The sequence below is a fragment of the Myotis yumanensis genome, unplaced genomic scaffold, assembly GCF_028538775.1.
Source record: "Myotis yumanensis isolate MYYU_CA2020_CCGP unplaced genomic scaffold, mMyoYum1.0.hap1 SCAF_4, whole genome shotgun sequence".
Taxonomy (NCBI): Eukaryota; Metazoa; Chordata; class Mammalia; order Chiroptera; family Vespertilionidae; genus Myotis; species Myotis yumanensis.
The window spans coordinates 106,672,894-106,689,495 of record NW_027223755.1 but is presented as its reverse complement, the minus strand read 5'-3'; the positions used below and the strand labels follow the sequence as shown (position 1 = coordinate 106,689,495).

The 16,602-nt window shown below is 52.7% G+C and overlaps 1 protein-coding gene across 1 annotated transcript in view; it reads left to right on the top strand.

Moving 5' to 3' along the window:
* Positions 1-15,307, top strand: part of BCL7C (BAF chromatin remodeling complex subunit BCL7C) — a 34,766-nt gene extending 19,459 nt beyond the window's left edge. The window contains exon 6 of the mRNA XM_070413593.1: positions 15,107-15,307. Coding sequence (XP_070269694.1) covers positions 15,107-15,307 — 201 coding nt within the window. The remainder of the gene's footprint in view (positions 1-15,106) is intronic.
* Positions 15,308-16,602: the final 1,295 nt, after the last annotated feature.

Genomic DNA, 16,602 nt, shown 5'->3' with positions numbered 1-16,602 from the left:
GGCAGATTCGCTTGTCACGATTGCTGAGGCTGCTCCGGGCACACAGCCGGGCCGGGGGGTGCTGGCCATCGTGCGAGCGGCCCATTCCTCTAGGCTGGCCTGGTGGCCTCTAAGGCGTCTGGACCTGGAAATGCCTCCTAATTGGTCATGCCTACCCAGCCGATCAGATCTAACCTCTTAGTGTCGGAAAGCCAGACCCAGAAGGAGTGAACTAATGCAGCAGGGACCACGGGAGCCCATGTCGGAAGTCAGGGGGGGTCACTGCTGGGAGGGAATGTGCCACTTTTAAGGAACAGGACATTCCAGGGACTCCCTGACTTCCATGGGTCTCAAAGGTATGACCCGCGTCCAGGTGTCTGTGGGACTCCACCATGAACGCTCAGCAACTAGATGGGTATGTAACCCTGTGAAAAAGCCTATAAATGTTATTCCTGTTACTGCAAGTCATTGAATGGGCAATACGTGACATTTTAAATAATTTATAAGCACTTCCTCTAGTAATGGGGATTCTACACACCCTTCCTTATTTTCTTGAAATGGTTAGGATTCATTCTTTCCCTGGGTTATTTTGGCACAGGTACTGTGCCCTCTAAGAGAGATATTGTTCTATGGGATATTTGCTGCCTTTTTAGTTTTATAGCTCCAAGCACCAAGGTCGTGACAAGGAATGACTTGGAATTTGTATATACTGGGTCTGAAATTCTCAGTTACCCAAAAGTTGAACAGAAAGAGCCCTAGCCGGTTTGGCTCAGTGGATAGAGCGTCGGCCTGCGCACTGAAGGGTCCCAGGTTCGATTCCAGTCAAGGGCATGTACCGTGGTTGCAGGCACATCCCCAGGAGGAGGTGTGCAGGAGGCAGCTGATGGATGTTTCTCTCTCGTCGATGTTTCTAACTCTCTGTCCCTCTTCCTTCCTCTCTGTGAAAAATCAATACAATATATATATTTTTTTTAAAGTTGAACAGAAAGAATAAATATCCATATTTAAAATTTTTGTATAAATAGATTTTGTGATTGGGGAAGGATTACACCCCTGAACAATGAATGCCTAGCTAAATATTTTGTTCAATTAAACTGTCAATTAAAATAATTAGTTACAAGCTCAGAGAGGGAATGCAATAGGCTCTGAGTCACATAGCAAGTTGGTACAAATCTGAACTACAACTTTGGTTCCTTATCTTCAAGCTTAGTTCTCATTCCAATTATTCTCTTCCAGTGACGAGACTATAGATTAGTTTAAAAGTGAAACTGAGAAGAGAAAGAATTTGAAGCAGAGGTCATAGGGCAAATGTTTACAATCTTTTTTTGTTGCATTAGTATTCTATTGTAACGAAATCACCACCGATTTAGTGGCTTACAACAACACAGATTTATTATCTTACAATTTTATAGGCCAAAGTTGGACAGGGGTCTCATTTAGCTAAAATTGAGGTGTGGACGAGGCTGTGTCTTCTGAGGCTCTAGGGGGCGCCCATTTCCTTGTCTTCCCAGCTTCCAGAGGCTCCACATTCCTTGGCTCTGCTCCCTGGCCCCTAAACTCAGAGCAGCAGCGTCTATCTTTCTGACCAGCCTTCCACAGCCACATCTCCCTCTGACCATAACCAGGAAAGGTTCTCTAATTTCACAGACTCCGGTGATTGCACGGACTGCTGGACAACCCAGGGTAATTTCCCATCTCGAGGTCTTTAACTTAATCACACCTGCAAAGTGCCTTCTGCGGTGTGAAGCAACACAGTTACCACGGGGTTTGCCGCCTGGGTGTCTATTCAAGAATGAGACGAGGTCGTCATTAGGTAGTTTTATTTACGTGCAGTGAGTAAAAGAAATGGGATTCACATCCAAAGCTCTGCCTCCTCAGAGGGAAGCTTAGCCATTGCACATAGAGACTATTTGATTAATTGCATGTTGATTTCTCCTTGGAGTTAGCCAAACTTTTCTGGGTTTGGTTAATTACACGTGGATTTCTTCTTTGCATCTGTTGGGTTCGGGCTTTTGTGTCAAGCTCATCTGGTTGCAGCTACATTTTAAGGTGTAGTAAGAATAGCATTTAGTAAGACCTTGAGACCCTTGTCCTATTATCTAACAACTAGAGGCACGGTGCACAAAAATTTGTGCACTGGGGTGGGGGTCCCCCAGCCCGGCCTGTGCCCTCTCACAGTCTGGGACCCCTCGGGAGATAATGACCTGCTGGCTTAGGCCTGCTCCCAGGTGGCAGAGGGCAGGCCCAATCCCTAAGTGCAGCCCCTGGTGAGGCTCAGAGCAGGGCCGATTGGGGAGTTGGGGCGCCGCCCCGTCATGCACAGAGCAGGGCGGATCGGGAGGTTGCAATGCCACCCTCAGTCACTTTCAGGGTAGACTGATTGGGGGGTTGGGGCACCGCCCCCTGTTACACTCAAGGCAGGGTCGATGGGGAGGTTGGGGCGCTGCCCCCTGTCACTCACAGAGTAGGGCCGATAGGGGAGCTGGGGCACCGCCTCCTGTCACACACAGAGCAGGGCAGATCAGGGGGTTGGGGTGCTGCACCCTGTCACGCTCAGGGCAGGGCCAATGGGGAGGTTATGGCTCTACCATGTCACACACAGAGCAAGGCCCGTGGAGGGGGGTTGGGGTGCCACCCTCTATTACCCACAGAGCAGGGCCGATCAGGGGGTTGGGGCACCGCCACTGTCACACTCAGGGCAGGGCTGATGGAGAGGTTATGGCTCTACCCTGTCACACACAGAGCAGGGCTGATCAGGAGGTTGGTGCGCTGCACCCTGTCAAACACAGAGCCGCAGGGCAATCGGGGGATTGGGGAGCTCCCCCCTATCAGGCACAGAGCAGGGCAGATAGGGCAGTTGTGGCCCCGTCCCCTGTCACACACAGAGCCACAGGGCGATCAGGGGGTTTGGGCGCTGCCCCCTGTCACTCTGATCCCGGTGCCGGGAGCCTCGTTGCTCTGCTGATCCCAGTGCCAGGAGGCATATTACCCTTTTACTATATAGGATAGAGGCCTGGTGCACGGGTGGGGGCCGGCTGGTTTGCCCTGAAGGGTGTCCTGGATCAGGGTGGGGGTCCCCACTGGGGTGCCTGGCCAGGCTGGCCGAGGGGCTGAGGGCTGTTTTCCGGCTGGCAGGTGACTAAAAGCTTCCAACTGCTCCTTGTTTTCTTTTTTTTTCTTTTTTATTCTGGGCCAGCTTTAGCTCTGAGGCCTCGCTGCTGAAAACATGGATACAATGTTGCGGTCCGGGGCTGACTGAAAACCGGTTTTGTTTAGCTTCTTATTTGCAACATAGTAATAGTTGCTTAGAGTTGCAGTTGAGAGGCCGGCAAGTGAGGCGGGGAACGTTGGAGTCTGCAGTTCCTGGAGGAAGCAAGCCTCCCTGCTCACTTCAGTGCATGGCTGTCGGCCGCCATCTTGGCTGACAGTTAATTTGCATAAGGATACGCTGATTAGCCAATGAGAAGGGTAGCGGTCGTACACCAATTACCATGTTTCTCTTTTATTAGTGTAGATGACCCCTTGAGATTCTTCAGTTGTTATTCTTTTTAAAATCTTTTTTTTATTGCCCTAACTGGTTTGGCTCAATGGATAGAGCGTCAGCCTGCAGACTCAAGGGTCCCAGGTTCGATTCTGGTCAAGGGCATGTACCTTGGTTGTGGGCACATCCCCACTAGGCGGTGTGCAGGAGGCAGCTGATCAATGTTTCTCTCTCGTCGATGTTTCTAACTCTCTATCCCTCTCCCTCTGTGTAAAAAATCAATAAAATATATTTAAAAAAAATAAAATATTTTTTTGTTGATGTGTGTGTGTGTGTGTGTGTGTGTGTGTGAAGGGGAGAGAGAGAGAGAGAGAGAGAAAGAGAGAGAGAGAGAGGCTTGTTGCTTCACTAGTTATGCATTAATTGGTTGGTTCCTATATGTGCCTTGACCCCCACAACCTTGGTGTATGGGGACAATGCTGAGCTCTCTGGCCAGAGCTCAGTCCTCATTCTTGAGGGAATAGAGACCAGGGTCATATTTCTGTAATTGCTTTCAGCTTAACATGGACAGAGTATGTCTTTAAATTAGAGGAGTGAAATTCTCTGGCTTCCTAATCTATGAAAGTCTTGGAGTCCCCTAGGTTCTGGGATTCCTGAGAATAGGAATGTACTACTGAACATCACTTTTCTTTTGAAGAGCAGCTTGAGGTCAGCCTGGCTCGCAGGAGTGCTGTGGCTCTGGGTCCGTGTTCTCACTAGGGGTATGGATGGCTTCCCTCGAGAGGAACGTAACCAGGAAGATTTGTCTTGGTGAAAAGAATGAGTTGTGAATAACACCAAATGCGGATCTGTCCATATTAGGTTCAGTTGATCTTGCAGGGATCCTGATTCCAGGTTTTTAAATATACCCGGTTCCCTGGATGGAATGGGTGTAGTTTGGTATCTGGTGTGGGTAAAATCAGATTAGCATATTTATTTACATTTTCCGTTACGTTTCCTAATTGGATATGTTTAACAGCCTGTTCTATAAATGGGTCTGGGCATTCTAAAATTTGGGAGGAGTACAGAAAGGGTCTGCCTTACCTTAATTCAAAAGACTGATTGAAGCATCCCTTTAGGTCTGCCCTGAGCCGGGCCAGGGCAGTTGGTTGTCACCTAAGCCATGGGTTTCCTGGCACAGGTTGGCCAGGTTCTTTATGAGCATCGATTCCATCGTTCTGTTTTTCCTGAGAACTGTGGTCTCCACGGAAACTGTAAGGCCCAGCTAACTTGGAGAGCCTACGCGACTCCCATCATTACAGCCGCTGGGAAAGCTGGCCCATCGTCACTTTGAAAGGCCGTGGGGAGTCCAGGGTTAGGCATGTCCTCAAGCCGTGCCTTTACACTTCACTGCTCCTTCCGGTTCTGCGCGGGACGCTTCAGTAAAGTCACCTACTCCCGCGAATGCGTATTTGGATCATCCAGGAGCAGAGGGCATCACTGTAGCCTACCTGCCAGTCTTCACCAGGAACATTCCGGGCCTGGCCTGCCTGCCTGGAAAGTGGGACTGGAGGTCTAGTGTCTGCATGAGTCTATGAGGATTCTTCTCATGATTCTTCTCTACCCCAACTAACCATTCATACGATGTTTACTTTTCATAACGTGTGGAATCCTGAGCTTCTTTTACTCTTTTCCAACCTAGCCCTTGAGGAACTACACACACACACACATGCACACGCACACGCACACACACACGCACACACGCACGCACACACTCACACACACACTCACACGCACACACACACGCGCGCGCTCTCTCTCTCTCTCTCTCTCTCTAGGGGCCTGGTGCATGAATTCGTGCACAGGTGGGGTCCTTCAGCCTGGCCTGGGATCAGGGCCAATTGGGGCTGGCTGAGGGGGGAAGGGGAAGGACTGCGGGAGGTTGGTTGGCTGTGGGAGCGCACTGACCACCAGGGGGCAGCTCTTGCATTGGTCAGTGCGCATCAGTGCATAAAGGTCGCTTAGGCTTTTATATAGAGAGGATTTTTTTTAAATTCTCACTTGAGGATATTTTTCCATTGATTTTTCAGAGAATGGAAGGGAGGGAGGGCAAGGGGGAGAGAGAGAGAGAAACATCGATGTGAGAGAGTCACGTCAACCAGTTGCCTCCTGTGTGCACCCGAATGGGGCCAGGGAGCAAACCTGCAACCCAGGTACATGCCCTTAACCAGGAATCAAACCCGAGACCCTTTGGTCCTCAGTCCGACGCTCTAACCACTGAGCAAAACCGACCAGGGTGAGGAACAATATCTTTTTTATGTTCATTTATCACCCACCCCTTAGACACAGGAGTCTCCTTAAAGCCCCTTTCCTGGGCAATTTTGAGGCCATTTTTGCTGTATAAGGAGTGGGTTGATTTAGTCAGGCTGGGAAGGAGGGCCAGCCACGTGACCGTTTTGTTCAGAGCTGCTCTTTCTGCTGTGGCATCCGCAAGGCTATTCCTTTTTACCGCCTCTGAGTATTCTCTCTAGCAGCCCCTGCTGTGTGCCGCTGCAATTTCCTTAGGTTTTGCGATGGTCTCTAATAAGCTTAGGATCGAGGGTCCACATTTTATCTCCTTATTTCCAGCGGTCAGCAATCCCCATTCCTGCCAAATAGTCCCATGGGCTTGGAATAGAGGGCATGCATGTTTAGGATCCGTATACACAGTCAGGGTTTTGTTTTCGCCTAATCCCAGGCTCAGGTCAGCTGTGAGTTCAGCTTTTTGAGAAGAAGTCCCACGGGAGGAGCTCCTGCTTCAGTGGTGTCAAACGAGGACACCACTGCAGTCCCTGCCCTCCTAACTCCACTGGGCTCCTTTCCTAATTGGATAATATAAAGCTACTCCCGTCAGTAAACGATCTTTCTTCTGAGTTGGCTAACGGCTCACTCTTAAGGTCTTTCCTGCCAGTATACACTTGCTCAATTATTTCAATGCTGTTATGATCTCGAACCCTGAGGAGGTTGGCAATCGAGTGGCAGGTTTGAGGGTGTGACAACTTTTTATAGTGATATTAGGATTATCCAACAACATGGCCTGGCATTGAATTATTTTGTTAGCCAGTTATTTCCCTTGGTTTCAAGGATGGTGACTGCCTGGTGGGAGGTCGATATAGTCAGCTGCTGTCTCATTGTTAATCTTTCTGCTTCAAATATTAACATGCAAGTTGCAGCCACTACCCTCAGGCAGGGCCGCCACCCTTGTGCCAGGGTCAAGTTGTTTAGAAAATAGTCCATCACAAGTCTTACAGGCTCAGCATTTGAGTTAGGATTCCTAGGGCAATTCCTTGAGTCTCAGACACAGACAATTGAAAAGGCTCCTTCAAATCAGATAAGCCAGGGCAGGAGCTTCTTGTAGTTTTGCCTCACTTTAAAAAAAAATGTTTTTATTGATTTTAGAGACAAGAAGGGAGAGAGAAACATCGACTGGCTGCCTCCTGCACGCCCCCCACTGGGGATCGAGCCTGCAACCCTGGCATTTGCCCTGCTCTGGAATTGAACCCGTGACCTCTAGGTGCACGGATGACCCTCAGCCAACGGAGCCAAACTGGCCAGGGCTCACCTTACGTTTTTAAAAAGCATCCTGCCACTCTTTGCCCCACCCCAAGGGGGCACTCTCTGCTCCTTTCCATTTATCTTGGCTATAAAACCCACATGAGGGTTGTCCAGCCGGGGAGCATCCCGCAAAGGAGTCGCTCACACCCTTGTGTCTTCCCACAGGTTTGTTAGGGAGCCCTCCCCAACCAGCCAGTAGGGTTACACGCAGGTTACACGCAGAGAAGGCAGCTTATGTGAAAGAAGCAAGCAGCGCGAGTGTCGGGGTGAAGTCCCAGTCACTGGCAGCGTCCGCAGCTGGAGAGGCGGGCGTTGGTCTCAAGCGCCCAGTGGTCCACCCTTCGGGGTGGATTGGAAATCTGGCAGTGACACTGGACACGAAATGGGTCTGGGCCACTTGTCACTACGTGAGCCAAATTAAACAGAGACAGGCATGAGTCATACCTGAGCGTTTAGTCCAGTAACGCTGGCAGGATGGAGAGAGCAGCAGGTCATCCTGGAAATTCTGCTCTCACCTCCTCTACTAGCCGACAGATGGCATGTGGTTAAGAAGAAAGGCTGCATGCAGGGGAAGGGGCAGGCTAAGGGCTGCAGGTCCGTGGTCTGTTTGTCTCCTTCCAGGATCTTGAAGTCTGATAACAAGGTAGTTAATTTTCTGTGATGTTCAGAACAGCTCCGCCTGTTCCTGGGACTGGAGAATGGTCAGCATTCCTGAAGCAAACTCCTGGAGGGGGTCAGGGTCTGGGCACAGCAACCAAATCAAAGCATGTCCTGTCCTTGGTTTGTTCTCAACATGTATTTTCTTTTCTGAGTAATGGACCCATCCAGGCTCAGGGGCATCTGTTATCTTTTTACAGCCATTTTTCTCCTTGCAACACATCCGCCAGTTCCCCAGGGCCTGTAAGAAAACCTCTCCTCTTACTAACTATAAGGTGAATAACCAAACAACTGTGGTCCTATTCTTTTAAAAATATTAAAAAATATATTTTTATTGATTTCAGAGAGGAAGGGAGAGGGAGAGAGAGAATCATTGATCAGCTGCCTCCTGCATGACCCTACTGGGCATGTGCCCTGACCGGGAATGGAACCATGACCTCCTGGTCCGTAGGTCAACCCTCAACCACTGAGCCACACCGGCCAGGCTATGGTCTGTTCTTGTTGCATGCCCTTCCCCCTGTCAGCAGGGCTCTGAGCCTGACCCATGGTATAGCCAAGCTCAAGCATCGAATAATTGGAGCTCTGAGTTTTATAGCCCACAGTGGGCAGGGGCCCCACTCAAATCAGTGTCCAGACAGAGTCCTTATCGGGGTGTCCAGATTTATGGTTTGGGGCTTCTTGGCCTTTCCTAAGGGCATTCCTGAGTCTTGACATAGCATTTGACTGACATAACTGTCACAGCTGACAGTGACTCCATATTGGATTTTCAAAAGTGTTCAAAAGGTCTGTTATACAGGGATCCAGGTCCAATAGAAGCCTGTCATTCCGCAGCCTGGTTCCCTGGCAGAGCTGGACTGGCTGTTACTGCACTCCGCACATAGGCTTCTCGGTCACGGGAAATAAGAAGGCCCAGGAACCTAACTTCTGGTTTGAATATCTGGGCCTCTTTCTGGGGTACTTGGTATCTCTTTTTTGCTAGATGGTTTAGGGTCAGAAGAGTATTTCTGTTGGAAGTTCTTTATCAGGGCTGGCAATTAGAATGTCATCTACATATTGTAGAACAGCCCCATTTCCAAGTTGGAGGTCCCTCAAGTCTTTTGCATGGGATTCCCCAAAAAGGGTTGGAGATTTTTTGAAAATTTGCAGTAAAACAGCCCAGCGATACTGGGATTTCTGATGGGTGTCAGGATCTTCTCATTCAAAGACAAAAATCTTCTGGGAGTCATGATCCAAGGGAGTATAACAGAAAGCATCCTTTCATTCTAGAATTGTGTGCTATTTGCTAGGTCCCGGGAGACTGGCCAGCAGGGTGGAGGTTAGGACAGCAGTGTGTGCACCCTGTGCCGCTTCATCCACGGCCATTAAATCTTGTACAGTCTGCATTGCCCCTTCCCCAGGCTCTCCGTGGCAAGGACGGGAGTGCTCCAGGTGGCGACAAGGCTGCCCCGTTTGAGAAGTGCTTCTAGGATGGACGCCAGCCTCAGGTTTCAAGGGGTATCGTCTAGCCCCGGGGCCAGTGGCCTGCTTGCTTGAGTCGCACTTTGTCCTTCTGAAGAAGTCGTACTTTCCTTGTGCCTAAACAGCCGGGTTAACCTGGTCAAGAATTTCTGTGGGTGCAGGTTCCTGGCCTTTCGGGGCCTGGTGGAGAATGGCCATGGCATTTATTCCTTTATCCTTGGGAATCAACTTTTTCTTTATTTAAATATATCGCAGCCCCCAATTTACTTAGGTCCCTTCCTAAGAGGGGAACCGGACGCTCAGGTACATAGAGGAAAGAGGGTGGCAGCTGTTTTGATCCTTTTTCACACGTCGGAGGCTCAAAGCATTTCTTTGTGTCTGGCTTTCTTGACACCCCTTTAATAGCATATTCCCTCTTGGAGTGGGGCCCTTCCGGGCGGAAGGAACACAGTGCGTGGCTGCAGTATCGAGCAGAAATTCTAGTTTCTTCCTTCTATATTCAGAGTGGCCTGGGGATCCTCATGGGAGATCGAAATGTTATCTTTTGGAGCCAAAGGGGGAACCCCCATTCGGCCCATCAGGCCTCATCTTCTGTCTCGGGTAACTGCAAAGAATTAGGAGCTTCCCTTCCGCTCCTTCAGGAGGCAAGCGCTAGAGCAGTGGTTCTCAACCTCGGCTGCACATTAGAATCACCTGGGACTCTTTGTAAAATCCTGATTTCTGGACCTCACCTTCTGGAAATTCTGTTTCTTTGTTATGGGGTTCGGCCACAACATTAGTAACAAAGAAACAGAATTTCCGGAGGATGAGGCCCAGAAATCAGGATTTTAAAAAAAGGTTCCCAGGAGATTCTAATGTGCAGCCGAGGCTGAGAACCACTGCGCTAGAGCATGCGTGCTCCGCGAGAGCCCCGGGCAGAGGAAGCCGCGCCGGTGCAGGAACCAAAGCACTGTCAACGTGAGAGAAAGCGTCCTCTGTAAGAGCACAGCGACGGAGAAAACCAGGCTGCTGCCAAAGTCGGGTGCTGGAGGAGGCTTGTTCCGCAGGAGATCAGGGCTGGAGGACGCTGCATGGGAGGCAAGACAGGTGGGCAAGTGTGCAAAGTCCTAGCGCCCCCAGGAGGCTACTCATTGCAATGGCAGCCTGTGTTCTGGAGTCTGCGGTGTTCACCTGCGGGTAGGAGGATGCGGCAAGGTGGTCGCAAGCTGGGACTGTGAGCTCCCCGAAGGCCTCCTTACTCTGGACACACAGCTAAGGCAGAGGACCGCTGGATGTGCCCACATACACGTGCCCTTGCAAAACTGCAGCAAGAAAAAGAAAAAAAAATCTTTAAGACCAGAACCTGAACGAGCACCCCTTCCTCTTTCCGTGTCCCTTCAGCGCCCTCTACCGACAGAGCCCAACCTCATGCTCAGCGCAGGGAGAAATGCGTGAATACTAGCAGTTCAGTTATCTCAGCAGATACTGGAGGGTGACTGGAGCTGAGAGGCAGTAAGTTGAAAACTGGCATCGTGGCAGAATCCACTCTGCTCTCTGACGCATAGATTGGGGGCCAATGCGGCGGGCAGGGCTCAGTGCCGGCCCCTAGAACTTCCTCCTCCCTGCAAAGCAGCAAACCAGTAAAAAACACACAGTCCTGGGAGAAGCACAGACGCGTGCTGCCTTCAAAGAACTGAAAAAAAAGCAGGAGTGGTGAGACCTAGTCACACATCATTTTTAAAATTGTTTTGACCCTCGCCTGAGCATATGTTTTTATTATTATTATTATTATTTTATTTATTTATTTTTTTAGAGAGAGAGAAATGGAGAAACATCGATGTGAGAGAGAAATATCGATCAGTTGCTTTCCTTATGCACCCTTACTGGGGATAGAACTGCAACCTTGGTATATGTCCTGATTGGAAATCAAACCCACAACCTTTTGGTGTATGGGATGACGCTCCAACCAGGTGAGCCACTGGGCCAGGGCTCACATATCTATTTAACCCGCAGCTCGACTAGCTGTGACGCCACTGCCCGCTGTGGAGCGTTAGCAACTCATTTCCCATCGGCGAGGAGCTCGGGCTGTGCTCAAGCCCAAGGGTGAGACCAGATCAACTGCACAAATCCCTTCCTCCAGCGCCTATCTCCTGGGACTACCCGCACCAATGATGACACCAGTCAAGGTCCAATCTGAGGAGAGAGAAGCTGAAAGGGGAAAGTTTAACACAAATAATTATGAACAAGGGGTTGGAATACCTGTGCAGAAGTCAGGGGAGAAGGACTGTGGACCTTCCTGAGCTCAGCCCGGTGCTGGTTCCAGCCGCAGCTGTTGCCCCAGATTTGGCACCTTCCCCTGCTGCTCACACAGCAGTCGAGCTGGCTTTTCCTTCCCACCAATGCGCTGGGGCCACCAGAACGGTTTCCTCTCAGCTGGCATCTAACATTCCACCCAGTATCACACTGGCCACTATATGACAACATAAGGGGCCTGGTGAGCAGGAAGTAAAAAGCACTTTGCCCTGGTCGGTGTCTCAGTGGTTAGAGCGTCGGCCCTCGCACCGAAGGGTCATGGGTTGGATTCTGGGTTAAGGGCTCATACCTCCGTTGTGGGTCAGCTCACGTCATAGAGAGCAGTTGAACTACCAAGGGGACAATTTGCATATTAGCCTTTTATTATATAGAGAGTGGAAGAGAGAGGCAAAGACATAGAGAAACATCGATGTGAGAGAAACACATCGATTGGTTGCCTCCTGCACATGCTCTGACCAGGGCCCAGGCCAGGGGGGAGCCTGCAACTGAGGTACGTGCCCTTGACTGGAATTGAGCCCAAGATCCTTTGGTGTGCTGGTCGACGCTCTAACCATTGACCAACATTGGCCAGAGTGGATTCACGGTTGTGTGTTTGTTGTTGTTGTTGTTGTTGTTAATCCTCACCGGAGGATATTTTTCCATTGACTTTTAGGGAGAGTGGGAGAGAGGGGAAGACAGAGAGAAACATCAATGTGAGAGAAACACATCTATTGGTTGCCTCTGACCAGGGCCGGGGCCCGAGAAGCCTGCAACCAAGGTACGTGCCCTTGACCGGAATCGAACCCAGGACCCTTTGGTCCGCAAGCCAACATTCTATCCACTGAGCCACACCAGCTAATAAAGGATTCACTTCAGCAGGGCCTGGGTGCCTTGCAAGACCACCTTTTGGGTGCGTCATTTGTGAGGGTGGTTGGGTGGTACTTGAGTGTGGTCTGAAGCTGGCCACTCGTGTGTGGATTTGGGGGGCCTCTGGGGAAGGGCTTTGTTTCAGGCCAAGGTCAGCTGCTGCCTGCACCTGAGCCGAGGCCTCGTGGTATAAGCTACAACGTGACCTGCAGTTGGTTGCTGTTTGCACTGGGCTTGGTGGTGCCCGGGAGAGACTAAGCTGTAAACTGAGGGCAGCGGCCATTGTGCCGAGCTTTGGGCGGCTCACAAGGTGTACAGGGCACCTGAGGCCAGATGCTGATTGTTTGGGGTTTGTGAACCTGTAAGACATTTTAGGAAAGTCTGCAGCAGCAGTCAAGACAGGTTGCTTGCATGGAAAAGCTCCTGGAAGCATCTTGGGTAGGCCGGGAAGTTGGGTGGGGCAGGGTCTCAGGGAATCATTGGGGTGGAGCGAATGGACAGATGGAGATTCAGATTGGCAGCCACCTGTGCCTGCGGACTGTGTGTGTGGCTCCACAAAGGAACAGAACTGGGAAGACGCTGCCCCTGTAGCCCTCACTGCAGAGCCAGACCACTCAGTTCCTCCCTGTATAGCCCTGGTGCTTTTCTTTTCTTTTCTTTTCTTTTTTAATATATTTTTGTTGATTTCAGAGAGGAAAGGAGAGGGAGAGAGAGATAGAAACATCAATGATGAGAGAGAATCATTGATTGGCTGGCTCCTGCACGCCCCCCCCCCCCCCCCTACTGGGGATCGAGCCCACAACCCGGGCATGTGCCCTTGACCGGAATCGAACCTGGGACCCTTCAGTCCGCAGGCACGCTCTATCCACTGAGCCACACCAGCTAGGGGCTATCCCTGGTGCTTTTCAAGCTGCCGCCCCAGTACTGGAGCACAAAGCGAGCGAGTCCATCAGTGAGTAAATCCATGTGCAGGCCCTTTAAGAGGACAACTGGGGCTTCAGCAGGCCTCCATCTCACTAAGCTACAAGCCCTACTAATTTTCACAGCCAGAAGTTATGGGGACTGCTCTTCCTGGCTCTGAAGCCCCAGACTGAGGAGCCCAGGTGTGACTGGGACCCCTCACTCCTCGGGGGGTACCTCTGCCGCTGGGATATCCCTTCCAATTCTTCACCCACCTACAGGGGTGGGGGGCGTGCCCGTTCCTCATCCCTGCCCTCCTACCAGTCTTCACGTGGCTTTTTCCGTGTACTTTTCGTCTATGGACTTTTGTGCAGCCGGTCTTCAGGTGGTTCTCAAGGGCGGTGGTCCTGTAGTTGGTCTGTAATTTTGATGTGGTTGTGGGAGGAGCAAGCACACTCACACCTGGACCGGGAAGTCCTACCATGGGCTCCAGCGCCTGGACTTGCTACAGTGCTTCAGACCCTAGTGTGATCCCTCCACAGGGTGAACTGACAACCGGGACTTGTCCTTGCCAGCTCCAAGCACCTTTTATCGGCTCGGGGTGGGGAGAGCTGACCTCTGGTCAGTATCAGGCAAGTGTTCGGTCAAGATGAAATGAACAGTGACCCTGAGCCAGGCCTGCCAACTGCTGCAGCAACTCCCTCAGGGCTTGCTCACGAGTAGCAAATTGCAGAGCATTTGATTTAAAAGACAGCTCACACCGCACAAGGCCAGCGGACTTGCTGGAGGGTACACTGAGTCCTCTTCTAGACAGAAATCCATGACTCTGGACTTGCACCCGATGTTTCAGACGCAAACCTGCCCTTTCAGGACCTCGGCAGCTGTAATTTTCCTCAGATGGTCTCCCCGGGTGGGACGCAAGCCCCCCCACCCCCATCCCCCCACCCCGTCCCACTCCTGGGAACTCTAGCCCAGGTCTCTGGGGGTGGGGCTCGCCCACAACCCTCGAGAGATTTCCTTGGACAATTCAGGCGCGTGTGCACGTGAAAGATGTCTGACCCCCAGGCTGTTTCTTTTCTCAAAAGTGCGCGTGGTGCCTGGGGCGCTGCCGCGGAGAAGTAGGAACCCAGCGGCTGAGCCTCGGGGCCATGGGTCAGGCAGCCGCAGGGTCAGTTTCAAGGCCCTGCCCTACCAGCGGCTGCAGCGCCTCGGGCAGCACTCACAAGGGCAGACCCAAACCCCTCTGCAGTCACCAGCATTTTAAGCCGGGCCCACTGCCTGGTGCACAGAGGAGCCGATACTATGGCACCGGTTTTTGAGAAAAGAAAAAGCTTTTGTTGTAAGTCAACCTGCAAGGAGACAGGAGGCCAGGCTCAGGTCTGGCTCCCTCACCCCGGGGTCAGGGGAGTGTTAGGGGGTGAGGGGAGCAGGCTGGGTGGGGAAGCTCAGGGCGTTTGTATTTGATCATTTGGGGTCAGATGGGGGCGGGGCTTCAGCAGCACCCATCTTCCTGGGCAGCGGACCCTGCTTCCGGAAGCGTTCTAGCGTTTAAGTTGTTATGTCCTGGCCCCTTGGTTCCGGGGGGACTTCTGTTCTGGGTGTAATTGGAGGTCCAAGTCTCTCTCTGGGCCGGCTTGAGCTGCATGACTGGCAAGTTTAGTCTGTCCTCTCTGAAAAGCTGCTCCGTACCTTGTTAGAAACAGGATAGGACCAGTTTGAGCTGGTTCTGGGATGACACCTGTCAGATTTCAGAAACTGGGCTCCCGCAAGACCCGCCTCGCCTCCGCTGCTGTCAGACATGCAGAGCTCTGTCCCCTGCAGACTTCCCAGCAGGTGGCCCGTTTCGGACTCCCAGGCAGGGTCTCCCAGCTGGCCTCGGGAGGCGAGGAGAGAAAGCACTGCAGCTTCCTCTCCCCGCAGGACCCGGGAGTGCGAGTGAGGAGGAGAGCCCTGCAGGAGAAAGGCCGGAAGACAGAGCCTCTCCGCAGGCTCCTTCCCAGGAGGGGCCTCAGTGCAAACACCCGGCCCCTGTCCGCGTTGCCACCGGACCCCAGAGCTCCCCGGGGAGGCAGCAAGGCCCCGAGGGCATCCCGGACTACCCCCCAGGGGAAGGGAAGGTGAGCTGGCTCCCCAGGCAAGGCTAGGCCCGCAGGCTTCCCTCGGCCACCCTGAGATGGAGCCACCACCCGAGCCCTGAGGGTGGAGGGTTTCCTGGGGAGACACCGTGGGAACATGGGGGCCGTCGGCCTGGCCTGCCCGGACCTAAGGTCACAGCTCCTATCTTGCTCACCACCTGCCCTTGCACAGTGAGCGGGCCGCCAGCACCCCAAATGTGGGGAGAGCTTCGAGCACAACTCGGACACATCCAGCGCCTGAGGACCCCTCACAGCCAGCGGCCCTGGCCAGGCCGGATGGAGTGCGGGGTGGACGCTGGGCCGCAGGCCCACCTTCTCGGCCCAGGTTCTCAGGTGTAAGCGGAGGGCCCAGCACCTTCCCCATCCGGGGCAGAGGCAGCGCCTGCACCCCGGCTCCACGGGCCTCCCGCCTCCCCCCAAGCCTCGGGGCTGCAGCTGCATCACGCAGAGGCTCCCGCCCTGCACCCCGCCCCAGCCCCTAGCACACAGCTCCCCGAAGGTCCATGGCGCTAGGCTTGCGAGCGGGGTTACCTCCATCGCCAGAGGAAGAGCAGCAAGAGCTCCCACTCGGTGCCAACCTCGCCAGGCCCCTGCAAATCCACGCGGGCAAGAGGCCTTTCGCCAGGGCGCCTGCCAGGCCTCCTGGCGTCGCGGGACCCCAGCCTGAGCCAGAGGCCCGGAGGCTTCAGGGGCAGGAGCGTCCCCACTGGAGAAGGCCCAGCAGATGGTCCCCTGAGTGATCGCAAGGGCTCTCACCCTTCCTGTTGCCCGCGCCACCGCTGGGCCTGTCATACCAGGGCTTACTGTGCGGGCTTGGCGACCTGTGGGAATGATCCTTTCACCCTCACGACATCCCTGTGACACTGGTGTCCTCGCCATCAGCACTTTACAGACGGAGGAACTGAGTCTCAGAGTGAAGGGACCTGCCTGAAGCCACTCCGCCAGTGCCGGCAGGACCAGCTGCCTTCACACCCAGGCCTGCCCCGACCCCGCAGCCTCCGGGTGCAGGTCTGACAGGCATCCGTTTATGGAACATCCGTTTATGGAACATCCATTGTTCTTGTAGCAATCATACAAAACTTTTTAAAGATGTTTTTACTGACTTTTTAGAGAGAGAGGAGGGGAGAGGGAGAGAGAAGCAATGATCGGCTGCCTCCTGCATGCTCCCTACTGGGGATGAAGCCCACAACCGGGGCATGTGCCCCGACCAGGAATCCAACCTGGGACATCTTGGCACGTGGGTGGATGCTCAACCAACTGAGCCACACCAGCCCAGGCTGT